This window comes from Puntigrus tetrazona, chromosome 24 (assembly GCF_018831695.1).
Source record: "Puntigrus tetrazona isolate hp1 chromosome 24, ASM1883169v1, whole genome shotgun sequence".
Taxonomy (NCBI): domain Eukaryota; kingdom Metazoa; phylum Chordata; class Actinopteri; order Cypriniformes; family Cyprinidae; genus Puntigrus; species Puntigrus tetrazona.
In genome coordinates this window covers 19,026,037-19,044,173 of record NC_056722.1, presented here as the reverse complement: position 1 = coordinate 19,044,173, position 18,137 = coordinate 19,026,037, and the positions used below count along the sequence as shown (strand labels likewise).

Below are 18,137 nucleotides of genomic sequence, written 5' to 3'. Positions count from 1 at the left end.
TATATATATATATATATATATAATATATTTGTTTCAATGAAAATCCTAGCCAGTATATGAAGAGTTCATTTGCAAAAACAGATAACCCCGTTTTTAACAGTTTTCAAAAATCATGTTTTTTTTTTTATTGTGCATAGCAGTTAATCTCAAACTGTAGTATATTTTTTTTTAACTAGGTTTACGCATTCAAATGATAGCATAATAACGTTATTTTTGAAAATTAAAAAGCCATGCATTTAATAATCATCTAATACCATGCATTTAATAATTATCATATCCAAATAAATTGCCTCTATTAAGCATAATACAGAGTGAAGAAACATTAAATATAATCTATAGTCCCATATTATATCAATATAATCATATTATATTTAGGCTATATATACTTTAAAATCTGATGCAAAACCTGTCTGATGCTAAAAAATGATAAAACACTTTCACAGTTTACGGTTTTAACATTATACATTTAACAACAAACTTTCAGTGACTTACTGATTAAAAGAAATTTAAAAGAAAATTAAAAGAAATTAAAAGATAAAAAAAATCTCACCATCACCTGAGATTAGCACGGTACATGAAGACAGCAATTAAAAATCAGCTAAAATCTTCGATATCAATAATGCTCAGTACATGGCAAATCATTTCAAGCAAGCTAATTATAAAGGTCTTGTTTGGAACACGTTATTTTGCACATTGTGAAGGGTTTACTTTAGAAAGCATCGGTAATAATAACAACAATAACCCTGAGAGCAGTGCAATTTTTAAGAATAACTTTATTCACAATTCCACATGTGCTATTCACTTGAAAAGGAGGAAGGAGGGAAGGGAGGAGAAAAGGGGATGATGATGCTATTGTTGCGACTCTGACAGACCACTTCACATGACGAATGTTAGGTTATTCACACATGCATTTAGTGCAAATGTTGTAACAGAAAGTGCATAGCCGACAGCTCAAGCGTAACAGCCCATTGACCCCACACACGAATTTCAGACAGAGTTACAAGTACAGAACCGCAGAAACCCACAGTTAAAAAGAACACAGTCTCTTTAATATTTTCATCTTATTTACACATTTGAAATAATTAGGATATATTAATATGCACAATACTCAGTTGTCTGTATGGCACAATGATAACAGTTTCAATGAATGCGGTTCGCTTGCCGCGTACATTTTACAGACCGCAACAAAATCACTAAAACAACAACTTTAAACTTTTACCCTTCATTTTTCATCTTCACCTCAAAAAAGTCTTATGTGCAAACGATCTATGTTTGAGATGATGATGAAGATGCCCCTTGATTTTCGTTTGAGTTACCCAGGAACTGTCCAGTGGCACCGACATATAATCTTGAACGCATCGGCCATTTCTAAAAGAAAAAAGCGACAAATAGAAACACTCAGGGAACTGTTTTAATAAACCGCTGCGTAATGCAGTGGATATTTTAAATATAGCTTAACCCTAAAATCTCCAATTCAAAACTTTTAAGGCTAAACACAAAACACAAATGTTTTGTAAGCTGATCAAAATGTATAAAAACATTCATTCCACAATATAAGCTAATTCGACTTACTTTCACAGGATGTAGGTAGCCATCTCCCTTAAGCGAGTTCAAAGCTTCAGTTTGTTTAGAGTTGTCCTCTTCCATCCCTTCTTCTTGCAAGGTTCTCGTTAAATGCGCTATGTACGTGGTTGCCAGTATCAAGACGTCGAGTTTGGAGAGTTTGGTGTCCGGCGGCACCGACGGCAGTGTTCTCTGTAGCTCGAGGAACGCGTGCCTGAGCGTCTGGACGCGACTCCTTTCGCGCGCTGCGTTGGCCGCCGCGGGTCTCCCTCTGCCACCGAAGCCGCTAGAAGGGACCACCCTGGAGCGGGACAGGGCCTCTGCGCGCCGGCTGTCCGCCGAGAGCGTGTCAGGGCTGGGGCTAGAGTTGGGGCTTGATGCGGGACTGTCATCCATAACTGTCACAGAACCAATGCCATCCATACGAATCGACTGCCTTCCAACCATCGAAATCACAGTTTAACCTGGTTAAAATAACACATTTTCAAAAACAAAAGAAAACACTTCAATAGCCAACAACCAGGCACTTTTATTCAAATACGTCAGGCACGCATTAAAACTTTTGTAAGAAAAAACATTTTTCCCCAAGTGAGCCAAAAATCTCATGGCTAGTGTGAGTCATTTAATGTCAAAGAAGGAAATATTAGACTAATAGACGCCTACAGTGTTCATGTTTTTCATTAATTCATTTCAGTCGAGAACATGCAGTTTTAATATATCCATTTTAAAAAAGAATTGTAGGTTACATTGTAAAGGTCATTAGAAGAAGAAAAAACATACCTGTATTGTTGTTAAAAGCGCGGTCCTATAAAAACAGATTAAGGCATGAAAACCTCCAAAGCTCAGCAAAATCCTGTTTAAAATAATAGTCCTTTTCTCGTTGCAAAAAATATATATATAAGCGATCGGGGTGCTGCGCGTGAAAGGTACGGATATATGTCCGCGCGCGCGCACTGTCCTCACCTGAATGACTGCGTAAAGTCTCCTGAGCCTCTAATTTATCGGAGAACACAAAGAGCTGACAAGTGTTTCACTCCGGTGCAATTAATCAAAAGCCTTTAAAACTCTGGCAACTTGAGCCGTTCTTCACTATTTTCCCTTCGCATCGGTCGGTAGGAGGGCACAGTCCGTTTTTTGACGCCAGAGGCAGCATTTTTCGGTCCACCCAGAGTTGCTTCGCAGCCTTCGACTTCTGAATATTATATAAAATATTGTTTATTTAATAAATAAATAACCCGTTTTCTCTCGATTGGCCTGTTTGGTGCAAATGTATGTGGTTTGTGAGACCAAAGCATTCTATGCCCAACAGATTCTATCAGATCATCTGCAACTCCTCTTTAACATTTTGGAAGGTATATTGATATTATAATTTTGACCCGCAGACATCGGCTTCGTTTCCTGGGACAAAGCCAATAAATAAACTCTAAACACTGCAATCAACTGGCATGCTTGAGGAAATTCTTGTGAGACTCCTAAATTAATCATTCTGTTTTCCGCAAACGGAGATGTGGGAGAATTAATGAATGGAATTATTCATAACATGTATATCTGAGACTGTTCTTAATAAACATTGTTTTTGTAAGGATGAAGTAACAGTATTGCCCCCCGGCCAATAATTATGAAGCAGAGCAAATGAGGTTAAGTAAGCTTCTCTGTCTAATTACTCTACATCTTTCAGAGGTTATACCCATGGTATAGGTATTAGATATATATTATTATACGCAGGAATTGCATTTATGTACTCGGCGTTATTATAGAACCACTTATATATTTTATGTGAATACCGTTTGAAAATGAAGCGTCCATGATGTTGATAAGCTTGCTGGATAATCTGCAAATTCAAATGAAGCTTCAATAAAAATTATCATATTATAAAAAACCTAAATCTAAATTTATCTAAACAATGATGAAATTAGCTTTGAATGTAAGCTATTTTAACTCATTTAATCAGTAATTGTTTTAATGTTTTAAATTAGGAAAATTATTTGACTTAAAGCATGATGCAGTGAGATTAGAGCATTGATTTGTTGAAGCACTCCATACTTTAACAAAGAAATATAATATTTACAAAATAGAAACATGAAAATACCCAAAACAATAAAAAAATATGTTTGATGCTGTAATTATCACATAACTAAAAAGCATAACCATACCTAAAAAAATAAGAGAAAATTAAACTACACATGAAGTAGTCTGCTATTTCAGATATTTTCAATGACGCATAAAATTTAATGTAAACTGGAAAAAGAAAAAATCTATTCCATATTTGAATGAGTAATATTACCAAATGTATCTCTACATCCCAATAAGAATAAGGTACATGATGGCATTTACTTTTCAGCATCTTGCAAAGTACATTTATTTAAAACAAACAAACAGTCATATATTTAAGAAATACAATTTCAGAATTTCAGACAAAATATGAAAATGCAAAATAGGCAGTGTAAAACAGAGTGTATTCTTACACAAAGCTGCTCGGAAATTCACATTTTATAAAAGTGTCTGAGCTTTACTGAACATTTTCCTAACACACAGATGACAAGCTAAAGCCAAAAGGAAACTGATAATAAGGTTTTTAATCAGTAGTTTCAGATTTTCTGGGTCTGCCAGTCCTTACTGGAATATATACGCCTCTTGACCTGTGAACACAGCATCACTTAAAGTAATTAAATGAAATGAAATTCTGTAAATTACCACAAAAGAACCCCACAATATTTGTTGCCTTTCGTGCTTTTATGTTTTGTATTAATATTAATAAAACAGCCTAGAACATAATAAAATGCTGGCACACGCGATTTAAAATATGCTTCTGTAAATTATGACTAAAAATCCCTCTGTTACTGGACCCCTATAATAACATAGTAAACAGCTAATTAGAGCTTTAAACAACTGTCATTCAGCATTATCATTCCTATTACTCACACATTAGTGCCCACTGCAGTTTTCTCCTATAGGTATAGAGACGTTCAGTTCATATTTACTGTAGTTACATCAACAAATCATTTCTGCATTTCGGAGGCCACACACTGGTAAAACAACTGAAATGATAACTATAGGATTAACATGTTTAGGGCGTCAGACATCAAAAGGATATGATTTGTGCAGTACGACTGTAGATGATGTCACATTACACAGCGCAGCACAGAACTATGGTTAACCTCAGGCTAGTCTACAGGAGAAAGCTGTTTATTTGCATGGGTGGCAAAAATAAGACTCACACAACTTGAAAAACAGCAGGCGTTTATTATCACGTCTGAAGGCAACATGCAACTCTTCTGTGATAGCATTTATCTGAGAATTTATTTCCTTTTTAATATGAGCTGTATTTGATAAAAATAAAAATAATGAAAAATAGAATATTTTTTTTATTGGCCACAGATTATGTAATTATAGATTTGTCAATAGCACAAACATTTTTGATTGTCCATACCTTCTTCCTCTGCTGTCTCCTTGTAGTTGGTCTGTAGCGCCAGGTTTCCCATATTCTGACGGCTTGCTCAGCGAGCTGCTGCGGTCATGGGCAAAGGGATGTTGGGGGCCCACGCGAAAATCAGCTACAGCATAACATGGGTTGGTCACACATTATCATAAAATTGACAGGTAGGATACGCGAGGCTTACTTAACCACATACTGATGATATACAATTGTAGAATGGGGAAATGCGCTAAAAGCAAGAAAATCTTGTGGATGCCACACGTGAAAAATTAGAGAACAAAATGAAAGTGTTACTGAAATGCACTCGGCACAGAAATACAGTAAATGGAATTTGAGTGACATTTTAGGGCACTACTTTTTGTAGTATGTAAAGTCATGCTTCAGTAATATATTTAACTTTTATTTTGATTAAGGGAAACGATTGTAAATAAATGAATGAAAAAAATTCAGCAAACTAAAAATTGCAGCAATATTCATACTTGTAAGTGCATTTGGCATTTTCTCTTTGATGTCTTCTCCGTCATCTAATTTCTTCTTTGCGTCTTTTGAGGCTTTCCAGTTGATTAGAAACTGCCTAGACAGCTCATTTATTTGTTTTCCATCAAGATCCTCTAAATACCAAGAAAAAACATACGGTTTCTGTGTACCATTTAACTAAAAATGATTATAGAAAATTCATAAACAGTACAAAAATAAAAGTTATTGAAATAACTGTAATTAAAATATCATTGAGATGTAAAATACATAATAAAGGACAAAACGCCATTCATTTATTAATTCATTCTTTCAACAAAAATAAGGTTAAATGACTCTATACTAGGGATGTCAAATCAACTAATTACATCCAAAATATAATAAATATTTACTTGAGTGTATGTGTGTAAACGTGTGTACATACACACACATACATAATATTTTTTTTATATCCAATAAATCTGCGATTGATCTATTTGACAGCCCTACTCATCATAAGTTAGCGATGCTATTTCTCACCTAGAATTTTGCAGGCAGTAATTAGTCTGTCTCTGTATTTAGGTTTGTGACACACAGGATTTCTATTCAGATCCAGTAGCCGCATTTGAGACCACTGGCTGAACACTGTCTCTAATTCCTGAAAGCATGAATAAAGGAATTACATTGCACTTTTAAGCATTAGTAGACATAATTAGTAGACATAATAAATGACTATCATTTTGCAAAAAAAGTTGTTGCATTCTGGAAAAATCCTGTAAAACTAAAGAGATTTAGCAGATTAAATAGAAGATGCGCATGGATAAAAATGATCAGGGCATTATGTTTAAGACAAAAAAGCCATGAGCATAAAAAAACAAAAAAATCAGAGGGTAAAAAGTATAAACAAGACATCAGCTTGTTTTAATAAATACTGTCACTCGGACTGCGTGACTAACAAGTTCCCTTGGGCAGTAGTCCTCAAGCATGTTGCCTGCAGTGTATGTTTATCTAAGGACACATTAATCCAGGCTGGAAATATGAATACTCTCTGGACACGCTCTGATTGTTCATTGCCTTCCTGTCTCAACTAAAGTGCTTCCACTTTTCAGCCCGTGTGCAATCAGCTCTAGCGGGACCCCAGTGAGCCGCGCGCTCTCAGGCTTTGATAAATGATCGTGTCAGGTCTGTCACTCTGAGGGCTTGGCTGGGAACTGCCCAGCGCCAAATTGCCCTCCCATGCACGAGAGTGCTGAATGCACTCCTGACTGGGCTCTTTCCAGCCTCACACTGGGTTAATGATGGCCAGTTATGAACCTGTATTTGACCAGCGCTTCGATCCCTATCTGCACTGTCTGGCCGCGCGCCACTAACAGCCTCTGCAGTACCCATTTGTCACTCGGCTGACTGCCTGTCATAATCTATTTTAAAAATCCATAATGTTTCCTCTGGAATTGGACCAAACTGTGTAAGGGAGGAATTGATCCTTTGGGTGCTGTCGTCGCTGAATCAATAGTGGCAAAGGGGTTGTATAAATTAAAGGAGATATCTGCTAAACATGAAAGCTTCCTCTGACACATGGATCACTATTATCGGTGGCAGTTGCTGAGAGGATTGTCTTTTGAGCTTTTGGACAAAGTTACCAAGCAGCTTTACAACAGAGGCGTTCGGGAAACAAATCCCAAATTGCAGATTTGTGATATTTGGTTGGCATATAGATACAGGACTGTGAGGTTTCTTCACATTGATAGATCATCCTAAAAGTTAAAAAAGAGGCATTCGGGAAAGTGTTCCTTCATCATTTTTTAGTTACCGAATGTGTGATATCAATAGGCTGGAAAATCCCTTTTCCAGAAAAGGTTACTTTTCAGCTTTAGTTTTTACTAAATGTTTGGCTCAAATGGGTTTTTAGTACAAGGCTGAAGTTATAAGGGGCACTCAGTGTATTTCAGAGGAAAATCAGTTCACTAAGGAAGGAGGAAAACTTGTGCTTGTTTAAATTGTCAGCAGAAGCTGTCCCTAGAGACCGGCCCGCTGATTTGTTGAATAATTCTGACCCTGTGCAAGTCTGGAGACTGCTGGAAGGATTTGTAGGATTAGGTTTTACACTGCTCTGCCTCTATCATTTCACACTTCCTAGGAACATACAACTTTGTCATGACTAAACAGAAGGCAATAAGTATTCTTTATAAGTATCTTTTTTTATGGAGAAAATCATATTTACCTGTATGTCCCGTAGCTGGTTATCGGTAGCGTAAAGATGGGTCAGTTTTTGGAGAGGGGCCAAGTCCCATATTTCATCAATGTGATTTTTGCTGATATTTAGAATGCACAGTGTTTCCTAAAAGAATTCAATATTAATGTAGTTAATAGCGCGCTTTAAATTGAAAACCAGTCCCAATTCCGGTGAGCCGCTGAAGATTTCACTATTCGTAAAAGGAGAGCATTTAGGAATCTGTTGGCGGGGGAAAAATTGGGTGCACTTACACTTGCAATTTCATTAATTATCAAGATAAACAAAATTCCCAACTTTTCGGTTTGTTTTCCCATAGCCTGGGCGGTAAACACTCCCTGTTGATCTGTCAGACAAGGAGCCAGCCACAGAGACCTCTTTTACCCTCATCAAATTTTGCACAGAACTGCTTTGATACACATCTTGGTCCACAAGTCCTACGTCTCTCATCTGATTCTGACGGCAAACACCTCACAGGACACAGTGCTATATCAATCTAAATATAAAGTGCACTAGATTGTAGATACCATGAAACACCCTCTGTACGACTTTTCACTGAGGTGAATGTTAAAGCAATGGGCTACTCACAGAGAGGCTGGAAATGGAACGGGGGTCAAAGACCAGCTTTTCTCCACGGGATAGTTTCTGACCTTCCACATGCAGCTCCTTCAGGCTTTTCAGCTCATCTAATCCCTCCACCACAGTGATGCTGTTACCTCCCAAGAACCTTAAATATAGAAACATTTGTAGTTAAAGGTAGCACTCACACAGTTCAAATTTCATCGCAAGTAGGAATTATTAAACATGTACTAGCATATACTTACAGTTTGGAGAGCTTATGTAGAGACGAGAGGTTCTCTATGCAAGAGATATTGTTATTTTGCATATATAGGTGTGTAAGGTTTGAGGCAAATCCTAAATTGCAGATTTGTGATATTTGGTTGTCATATAGATACAGGACTGTGAGGTTTCTGCACATTGATAGATCATCCTAAAAAGTAAAAAAATGGAAATATAATCTATAAGCAAATGTTTTTAAAATAGGCTTATGCTCACCAAGGCTGCATTTATTTGATCAAAAATACAGTAAACGTGTTAAATATTATTACAATTTGAAATGTAATTTATTCCTGTGATGGCATAGATGAATTATCAGCAGTCATTGTTAATCAAATTCTTTTAATCAGCAACACTAAAAACAGTTGTGCTGCTTAAAATCATTTTTACTGTCACTACTGATCTGTGCTGAATAAAAGCATTAATTATTTTCATTTCGATCGTACCATAATATTAAATAGAGTTTTAATACGTTTGAACTAAAAACTTACAATGTCTTCTATGCTTTTGTTTGAGAAGTTGAGATGGGTCAGTTTCTTCAGATACTGCTGGAGAGATTTGCTTCTGCAGGCTTTTGAGTAATTGCTGGATTTTGCGATGAGATGCACTGTTAGACGGACCATAATGACTCAGTGTGCAAAAATATCACAAGATAGATTTCTCTTCTGCAGCATGTCAAGGGAAGAGGAAGATTTAGGAGAAAGTACTAAAAACAACGCAAGAACATATAATCAAATACATTTTAAAGCACTGACCACTAAATATGTTTTTTTTTTTTTTTTTATAGATTTTAATCAGAACGCCTTTAAATGGTGTTTATAAGTATAATTGATGGGGTGACCATTATTTCTTTGATGATGTACTTTAGAGACAGCATAGTCAATTGACCCTTAAACCTTTGCCAAAATATGTATTTTTGAATAGTGGCAACGAGGCCAAAGGTGAAATAGACTTGCGACATCTGCAATGCTGTATTATATAAAACCAAGCCAAACCTACAGTAACATCTTACCAGAAAGACCTCCTTGGAAAGACCTTGGATGATATTTTACTCCATATGCTTTCTATACTGTCTTGTCAAGCACAGACATTGAACACTAGGACAGAAGTAAAGAGAATACATACATCAACACATGACAGCAGGTCGGTTTTACACTTGATCTCAGAGCAGCAGACTATGGGGAGATGACATGGAGAGCCTCTTAAAATCAATAACTTTCTGTGGTTATACTCCAGGGAACTGGATGGAGACAGCAGTTTGCCAATCATTTTAATACATCGAAGTATATTTAACAATATATTGAACATTTACGCACTTTAGTACTAATAAACAAAGACAAGCAAGTTAGGCCGCAGTTGGCATACAATTATAACCGCGAGCAGAAAAGACACCAGAAAAGAGCTGATGCAGCAGAAATAGAATCAAACGGAACTGCAATTTACCTTAATCCACAAGTGTTACACTTAGTCGTCTGCTATAATTGCAAAGTGTTTCGCTGCTTTAAAGTCTTTCTCCTGTCTCGGTTTTGTTTAGGAAGTGAGAGCTGGTGTTACCATGGCGACGAGACGCGAGCGCAGGGTCGGATTGCGCGCGCCAGTTTAGAAGCGCAGTTCAAAACGCTCTCGACACAAATGGTAAAACGTTTTTAATTGTTTTAAGTTCGGTATGGTTTTTAGAACACGATGTTCATTGCGTTGTTGTTGTGTGAAGATGTGAAACAGTGTTTTTACTGATGTTGTTAAAAGTCATTTGTTCTACTGCTAAGAGCTTTAAATACTAAAAGCGGCCTGATTAATTCAAACTATCTTAGGTGTTTGTTACCAAGTATTTATAGAATTAAAGGGATAACACAAATGAATGATTTTTTTTTCTTAACATCATGCCTATAGTTGTTATTTGACTGAAAAAAATGAGAGACAGAGAGAAAAGGCTATTGATTTTTGGCCTAAAGTTATAGTGTTTTGCTCACCAATGGATCCTCCGCAGTGAATGGGTGCCGTCAGAATTAGAATCCAAACAGCTTATAAAAACAAAAGATAATCCACACGAATCCAGTTCATCAGTTAACATTTTGAGGAAAGCTACATGTTTTTAACATACCGATTCATCTATTTTTTTTTCTTGCATTTATTAGAACAGGACAGTATGTAGGCTGGACGTGAAGGGGGAGAGAGAAAGGGAAAAGTCTGTGAACAGGGATTTGAACCCAGGATGCCCGAAACACAGTGGCACTATATGTCAGCACACTGCCCACAAGGTTATTGGCTTAACACATAAAACTACTTGTGTGCAGAGGATTGAAGAAAGACAATTGCTGGAAAGGAAAAACTAGGTTTAAAGCAAAACCTCAGGCCACCCTTGAGGCTTAAAGTAGACAAGACCCTTGAAGAGCCTAAAAGAGCATTTACATATTGAAATCAGAAACCGTGTTTATCAACTTCAGCTGGTAGGACGCACATTTTCTCTCTCTCTTTGCGAGCTCAAACTGCTGCCCCTAATAATGCATATCAGTTCTAGAGAAGTGCGGTGGTTGCGGTGACCCGTGTATTGTTATGTACGGTGGAGGAATGTGCTTCCTGAGACTGACTGACTTGCCTCCATTTATGTATGCAGAATACTTGGCAGAAAGGAAATGTTGCTTTGGTTGGTTTAGGGACACAGAGGGGGAGTTTTGCCCTTTTCAGACTCTCCTCTGGGGCATTGAACACATTTCACCTCCTCACTACCATGCTTGTTGAGATTATTATGGTCCAAAGAAAACATCAGCGCTACCAAATATATTGAGGTCATTGGTCCCAAAGGCTACTTTAACATTAGCTATGTGATCAATAGCCACTGCTCATTATTTGTGCTCATCACTCAGATATATTCCCTTAATCACACATCTATCATAGTTCATAATACTTATTATTTTAAAACATTTTCTCTGGGTTTAGCAAATGAAGTGGAATTTCAAGTAATTTTAGAAGACTCTTGCTAATAGAAAACATACTTTAAAATTGAGTTAATGTATTTCACTGATGTTAGTTCTCTCATGGAAAACATAATATACTTAGGCTTAGTTATATCTCATTTCGTTTATACTCTTCTGCTTTTCTTCTTTGCAGAAATCATCTGGTCATGATTATAAGCTTAATTTGTAAATTCTATGGGTGAAACACAGAACATATGAATATAATTTTTTTATGAAGGCTATGAATGGTTCATGCAAAAATAAAAAAAAATTCTTAACCATCAAATTTGTGGATTTTGGACTTAAGTTGCAGTGAGAATGTTTTCGCTGGTGATGACGAACAGTGTTTTACTCCCTGGAGGATTAAATTAATTAAAGAAATAGAAAAACATCACTTGTTTATTAGTGGATCCTCTGCAGTGAAAGGGTGCCATCAAATTCAAAGTCCAAACAGCTAAAAAACACCCTCACAATAATCAACAAATGACTCCAGTCATAAAATTTGTGGATATATGCATGTTTTAACAAACAAACAAACTCTTTCCTTTTTTCCACATTATTAATTTATAGTCTGGAGTGTATTTTTGAACTCTCATTCTGACGGCACCCATTCACTTTAATGTAATGCTGAATTTCTCCTAATCGATTTCTTATGAACAAACAAACTACATTTCGGATGGCCTGATGATGAATACATTTAACATTTTTTTGGCTGAACTATTGCTTTATTTCAGTACTCAACGGAATAAAAAAATCGGACGTCCTCATAACAGCAAAAAACACACTCTTGCTACAACTGCAGACCAAAATCCACAAATTGCACAGTGCATAATTGAACAGACCGATGCTTTCCAAAACAAACCGGCAGATCTTAGAATTAGCACAACGATGTGGGGTACAAAAACATACATGAATACGAAGTCAGCACTGCTGTCTTTAAGAAAATGTAGGCACGTGTGTGTGCACGAAACCACACGGGCGTTGAGTGTCTGCAGCGATAAAGAGCAGACACGGAGGGCTGAATAGACTCCACTGTATCGAGCTCCTGTTTCTGTGATGCATCAGTGACAGGCCACAGCGGAACGCTCAGGATCCTGAAGGATTGTGTACAACGCAGAGACAACCTGCACAGGGTCGTCCTGACAGATGCGCTGCGGCCATGCCAAGCTGTGTTTATCTTTGGGCCACTGAGTTTGTTATTCCATTATGTAATGCTATGACTGGCAAATATGAAAATGACCTCTTGTAGAGCGCTGTGGTTTTTGTTAAATATAATGTTAAATACTGCTGTTACAGCTCCCGACACAAGCTGTGGGAAATGGGAATGGTGCTGTACCATGTTACACACTGTGAACCCAGAGGAGAATATATTTCAAATGTCTAGGCACTAAGGAAAACTCATTTATCTTGATCTAAAGGACAGCTTTGACGATGAGCCGGGCGAGTTATAATTTCAGACGAGATTTTAAGAGTGAAGTTCTTTTTTCTAAATATTTCTTAGCATATATTGCAAGTAAATTTAGATGAAGCAAAAAACACCTAACGTCCGTCAACGAATCAACCCGAACAGCATTTATTTTTGTTTAAACAAATGATAAATGGCGCAAACATTCCTACAGGAGAATTCCTTTGAATCTTTCAAAGCAGTAACGAAAGAACACATAACTAAGCAAACACTGCATGTGAAGTCGTTTAACTTCAGTTCTTTCCAGGTTTAGTTGGAAGATGTGTTCACTTGATTGAAGAGTTTATCTTTGATAACCTGGGACATCAATCCATGAATTGCTTCAATGGTTGTCTTGCAGCTGAAAAGCGAAAAGAGATGTTTGATGACGTTTTTAAGCAAAGTGTAAAAATATATGTCATTAGTTGCAATACAGTACAAGTAAAAAAAGTGGGCACCCTTGCACCTAAACAAACACTTAAGTCCCCTATGAGCTCACACAAAGCAAATACAAATAAATCACATAAAAAAATACATACATAAATAATTAATGAAATAAAGATGCAAAAGTGCAAATAAATGAATGCAAAAAGGAAAAAGGTAATATATTTTTATCCTTTTTTTCTTACATTTGTTACATTATAGATTTTATATTCATTCCAAAAATTTTGAAAAAAAGGAAAACAACATATAACCTCACAAAAATTACTACGAATAAATGTTAAATCAATGTAATACTCTCAATAAATGATACAAATTTACTGTCCTGCCTCATAAATGAAAAAAAAAAAAAAAAGTAATTTTGTATAAAAAAATATATATATATATATATATATATATATATATATATATATATATATATATATATATATATATATATATATATATATATATAATATTTAGAACTTTGTTTGTTTGTTTATTTCCACTTACTTATAATATTTTAATTGACAATATATTATGTAAGGAAATTAAGGAAAAATGTAATACTGAATTGATAGGGATCGTATTACCTGTCACGTGTTGCCTTTGCAAGTTTGTCCTCAGATTTCCTATCATGAGTGTCTAAGCCCAACATGAAGCTGCCTCGTCCCAGCTGAGCTTCTGCCTGCTCGAGTTTCTCAGACAAGTCAAACACCTGTCCAGTGGTGTAGTCTGCATTCTGAAGGAACAAGAGCCATTAACACCACCGTCCCACTTGCTCTAGGTTAATGCACAATTTCACAACAACGCTTAAACCTTTCGCAGCATGCATTCCACTGATGGTCAATTAAGCAGGTTGTTGAATTGTTTGCTGAAGCCTCCTGAATGAAGGTCTCAAACGTTTGCAGAAGGTGAGGTTGTACGCTGCCCAGACGAGGATTCACAATAAAGACAGACTCGGTGACTTAAGGTCTCGTTCTGTGGTGACAACGTAATCACTAACAACACTTCTTCCTTAGCGAAGCAAGTCGCTTTTGACAAGTAGTCAATTTATCTCTAACACAGCGCTCCGAGGCTGCTGTTTAGATAGTCTACAGCCCATTGAAAGTGTTAAACAAAGCCCGTGACAGAATGTCATAGTCAACAATGACAAGCTTTCAAAACATATAGGTAGGGAAACAAAAGCAGCATCTACAAATATTAATCATGCGCACAGGTTGTCAACAACCCCCTGTCATATTATCCATCTCCTCTTGTATCCTTCAGAATCCAAAACATTTTCAGGATGATAATGGCAACAATTCTGTTGACGTATTTGAATATGTACAAAAATATAGATAAATATACAAGACAAATAGGTGAATAGTAATATACAACAATTAGGTTGCACTCTTTTATTAGCTCTAAAATGTACTTATTTTGCTCATTCAGGGTTTAACATTTTTTACATACCATTTAGCTATGTCCCACATTGTTACACTTGTGGGGTTAATTTTGAAAAATAACAGGTCTATACAAAACTGCTTATGAATGTGCTATTTTATGACCAAATATTGAATTAAATGTCTTTATATTACGATTGTAATGGTTTCATATTGCTTTTCAGAGGTGACCGTTTCTAGATTTTTTTTTTAATCTTGAAGCATATAGAATGAGCAAATAATGCCAAAAAGCTCTGTAAATAATGCTGTTTTTTTTTTAAACTGCATATATTACATGTAGTCTCTCAATTATGAAAATGAATTATATTAGAATATTAGAAAATGAAACCTAAATACAGTATAATTCTACAACAATTAGTTACATATTTATAGACGAGAATAGCACGGAAAATACTTAAGCTCAAATCAACGAGGCATATGATCAGTCAGTTCTAAAACATTCTGCTAACTGCAGCATGAGGGATTTATAAGCAGTTTTTAAAGGTAATCATTTTTATTTTTGTTCAGGGACAGCAAATTAGATATTTTCAGCGCAGCATAATGATTAAATAAATATAACATTACTAAAGATTTTTGCACATATTTCTATATGAAATACAATACTGACATGCCAATAAAAGACAGCACTTACTGTCAGAAGGCTGGAGGAGCTTAAAGTGTTGACCCAATATTTATTCCACAACAGTTCTAGGAGTTTGCGGTCCAGGGAAGACTTAAAATAAGACACTTCTAAAGCATAGTACCTAAAAGGCAAAAAAAGAGTTTTTTAGTATGTTATTCAATAAAATTAAATACATTTTCAAGTTGAAATATGTGCTTAAAAAAGCTTACTGTTTGCAGTGCACTCCAAAGTCCTCGATCTTGTTAAGTGGTATCGTTTGGTATTCAGATGGACCCTCATCTGGAGGCTTGTAACCCTAGAATTGAAATGTAAATATGCAATGAAAACCCTTATCAAACTCATATAAATGAATAGACGCAAAAATATGAAATACTAGACGGTTACAAAAAAAAACAAAAAACCTTCCTACCTTTGGATATGTCCTGAACGCTCCAAGATTGACCTTCCCTGCGGATATAGTCCTTGTGGGATCAATCTGAGAAGGATGAAAAATTACAAGGACTGTAATAAGCAAAACAGCTCAGTCAAATATAACAAATAAAAACACTGAGCTGGCAGTTTAGCAAGTGAAAGTTATGAGCACCAGCTCACTATTTGCCCTCAGCACAAAATAAGCAATAGCAGCGAAGGGTAAACTGTATAATGTATTTAGTTACAAAGCCAACAGCCATTAATCAGACACCACTACAAATGTCACCAAACTCATTTGTATTTTGGGGGTCAATTATGGATCACTGATGTTACTGAATCTAAACCGATACTTTAAAAATTTTTTGTAGCTGAGCTATTTCTCTCTTCTGTCTTTAGAGATTGATGGTAACGGCGTTTAGAGAGGACTTTGCAAAATCGGTCCTAATTCAAAATAAGCAACCAGTTTAACATTTTCAACAGCTCTTACCACTACTGCGACAAAGGGCTCTTGAAACTGCTGGTTGAGCATCTGAGTGCTGACATCTATGCCTGAAAGCCAGCAGCCGTATCCAGGATGACTGTGGTACCATCCAATGGCATTCTCCAATCGCCCCACCTAAATCAATTCAGAAAAGATGAGCTTCAGAATTACTAATGTCATCATATGCCGGTTATGACACTCATGGGGAGTTAATGCATAATTTGTCAATGAATGTATGAAGGTTATATATAAGTTCATGTGACCATTTACTTTTAAATGATTTCATTTATCCATTTTAATGGGTATTTGAATGAATAAATAAATGTTTAAATGTCCAAATGTTCCATCTAGTCTCTCAATTAATATTACATTACGTAACCTGAATGCAGGTTTAAACCACTATTTTTAAACCACCTTGTTTTCCTTTAATAATTCATTTTAAAAGGTCTTAAGTAAAATATCTTTAAAGTACAAATATTCTAAATAATCTCTCATGTAATATTAAATCTTAACAGCTTAATGGGTAATTTGCGTATATTTAAATTTCTGTGATTAGTCACCATTTATTAATGCTTTTAAATCAAATTTACGCTTTTGTTTATTTTTTAAATAGTACTACGATTGGATACAATTTTAAAAGTGCATGTATTCCAAGCAGCCTCTCAATTAGCATTAGAATATGTATATTAAGTATAATTAAATTAGTCAGATATTTTAGTTGAGTATAGCATATACATAATACATGTATATTTTAGTAACATACAGCACCGCAGAAAAACTCAAGATGTTTAAAGCTGTGGATAGATATTATGCGTCCATAATTAAGAACAAAGTGTGGGTTTGTTCTTATCATTTGGCTAATATGATTTTTAGACAATGCATATGGGTTAGTGTACCTGTTTAGCATTCTCTATATAAGCCGCCATGTATTCATAGGCTGCAGCCTGAGCATTGACTCGCGTCTCAGTGCCCTCCACGGGTAAAGCGAAACTGTCCATAATGATCATGGTCTCTCCATCCACCTTCCCCAGCATAAGTCCCATCACCTCTAGGTTACCTCCAGATCGGGCATGCATCACCATCTTCAACAGCGCCAAAGCTGATATCTTGCAGTATTTAAAATAATGATGGCTGTAAACAACAAAAGCGTATGGAAAACTGTTACTCGATGAACAATTCAGGCCTCCGGAAAATGAATACATTTATATGGTGCGGTAAACTTACTCTTTAGTCCACGGTTTAGCTGCTAGAATCTCTTGTTGCTGTTTTTTATCATACTTATATATCTCATCAATACTTTGAACTTCCTGCATGCTGTTTGACAGCTCCCATGTTTTCATCGCTATGCTACTGCCAGCCATAGCTAGAGTTGGCTTTTACGTCCGGATTAACTATACCGAAGTATGTTCAATACTGCTTGCTATTTACGATATTTAAAATACTAGATAATATCGCAAAGCGTTTAATTGATCTAAAATTCTAAACGTAGCATTTAGCAATCATTCACAAAGCTCCTGCTGTATCCCTTTTCAACTCTCAGACCTGAGTGAAGCTGGTGACAAACGCGTTACTAAGGAATTATATTGGTGTCAAAATAAAAGTCTCGACCGTACTTATTGTGAAATCGCTTTACTCTGCTTATTAAGGTTTCTTTTTAGTAATTAATTAATTAATTATTTAAATATTATGTAAATTAATATTATATATTATATTATATAACTAATTTATATCTATGTGGAATAATAGGTGTTTTATGTTTATTTATTATCTTTTTGATTATGTATACCATTTACGTTACTAAGATTAAGTTTCTTTTATAAAATCTTTTAATATTAGATCTT

General features: G+C 35.7%; 3 protein-coding genes across 4 annotated transcripts; all 3 read right to left on the bottom strand.

The window, feature by feature from the left end:
- Positions 1–672: 672 nt before the first annotated feature.
- Positions 673–2,579, bottom strand: LOC122330103 (transcription factor 24-like). Its single transcript, XM_043226924.1, has 3 exons — positions 2,344–2,579; positions 1,573–2,027; positions 673–1,368 (listed from the first exon to the last, which is right to left on the bottom strand). The coding sequence occupies exons 2-3, from the start codon at positions 2,008–2,010 to the stop codon at positions 1,267–1,269; spliced, it is 540 nt and encodes a 179-aa protein (XP_043082859.1). The 5' UTR covers positions 2,011–2,027; positions 2,344–2,579; the 3' UTR covers positions 673–1,266.
- Positions 2,580–3,892: 1,313 nt separating this feature from the next.
- On the bottom strand, positions 3,893–12,878 carry ppp1r42 (protein phosphatase 1, regulatory subunit 42). 2 transcript variants are annotated; one of them, XM_043227108.1, is made up of 10 exons: positions 9,963–12,878; positions 9,532–9,616; positions 9,011–9,184; positions 8,507–8,673; positions 8,271–8,409; positions 7,674–7,790; positions 5,993–6,110; positions 5,479–5,610; positions 4,994–5,117; positions 3,893–4,202 (listed from the first exon to the last, which is right to left on the bottom strand). In XM_043227108.1, the coding sequence occupies exons 3-10, from the start codon at positions 9,140–9,142 to the stop codon at positions 4,139–4,141; spliced, it is 993 nt and encodes a 330-aa protein (XP_043083043.1). In that variant the 5' UTR covers positions 9,143–9,184; positions 9,532–9,616; positions 9,963–12,878; the 3' UTR covers positions 3,893–4,138. The 2 variants fall into 2 exon arrangements, with proteins under 2 accessions (XP_043083043.1, XP_043083044.1); XM_043227109.1 differs by lacking the exon at positions 9,963–12,878 and having other exon boundaries at positions 9,011–9,126; positions 9,532–9,581.
- Positions 12,879–13,018: 140 nt separating this feature from the next.
- Positions 13,019–17,864, bottom strand: cops5 (COP9 signalosome subunit 5). The gene is made up of 8 exons (XM_043227107.1): positions 17,521–17,864; positions 17,193–17,427; positions 16,303–16,431; positions 15,814–15,879; positions 15,614–15,699; positions 15,414–15,525; positions 13,931–14,079; positions 13,019–13,278 (listed from the first exon to the last, which is right to left on the bottom strand). Exons 1-8 carry the CDS (start codon positions 17,655–17,657, stop codon positions 13,188–13,190), a joined length of 1,005 nt encoding a protein of 334 aa, XP_043083042.1. The 5' UTR covers positions 17,658–17,864; the 3' UTR covers positions 13,019–13,187.
- Between the last annotated feature and the right edge of the window lie 273 nt (positions 17,865–18,137).

Bases quoted from the DNA above. Each gene is read 5' to 3' on its own strand.
- LOC122330103 (XM_043226924.1), bottom strand. From the start codon at position 2,010: ATGGTTGGAAGGCAGTCGATTCGTATGGATGGCATTGGTTCTGTGACA. The intron at 1,369-1,572 runs GTAAGTCGAATT...TTTTTCTTTTAG, and splicing joins GCTACCTACATCCTGTGAAA to AAATGGCCGATGCGTTCAAG.
- ppp1r42 (XM_043227108.1), bottom strand. From the start codon at position 9,142: ATGGTCCGTCTAACAGTGCATCTCATCGCAAAATCCAGCAATTACTCA. The intron at 8,410-8,506 runs GTAAGTATATGC...TCTATATTTAAG, and splicing joins CTACATAAGCTCTCCAAACT to GTTCTTGGGAGGTAACAGCA. The intron at 5,611-5,992 runs GTGAGAAATAGC...CTTGGTATTTAG, and splicing joins TACTGCCTGCAAAATTCTAG to AGGATCTTGATGGAAAACAA.
- cops5 (XM_043227107.1), bottom strand. From the start codon at position 17,657: ATGGCTGGCAGTAGCATAGCGATGAAAACATGGGAGCTGTCAAACAGC. The intron at 15,700-15,813 runs GTAGGAAGGTTT...TTTCAATTCTAG, and splicing joins CGTTCAGGACATATCCAAAG to GGTTACAAGCCTCCAGATGA. The intron at 15,526-15,613 runs GTAAGCTTTTTT...TTTGCCTTTTAG, and splicing joins TTTGGAGTGCACTGCAAACA to GTACTATGCTTTAGAAGTGT.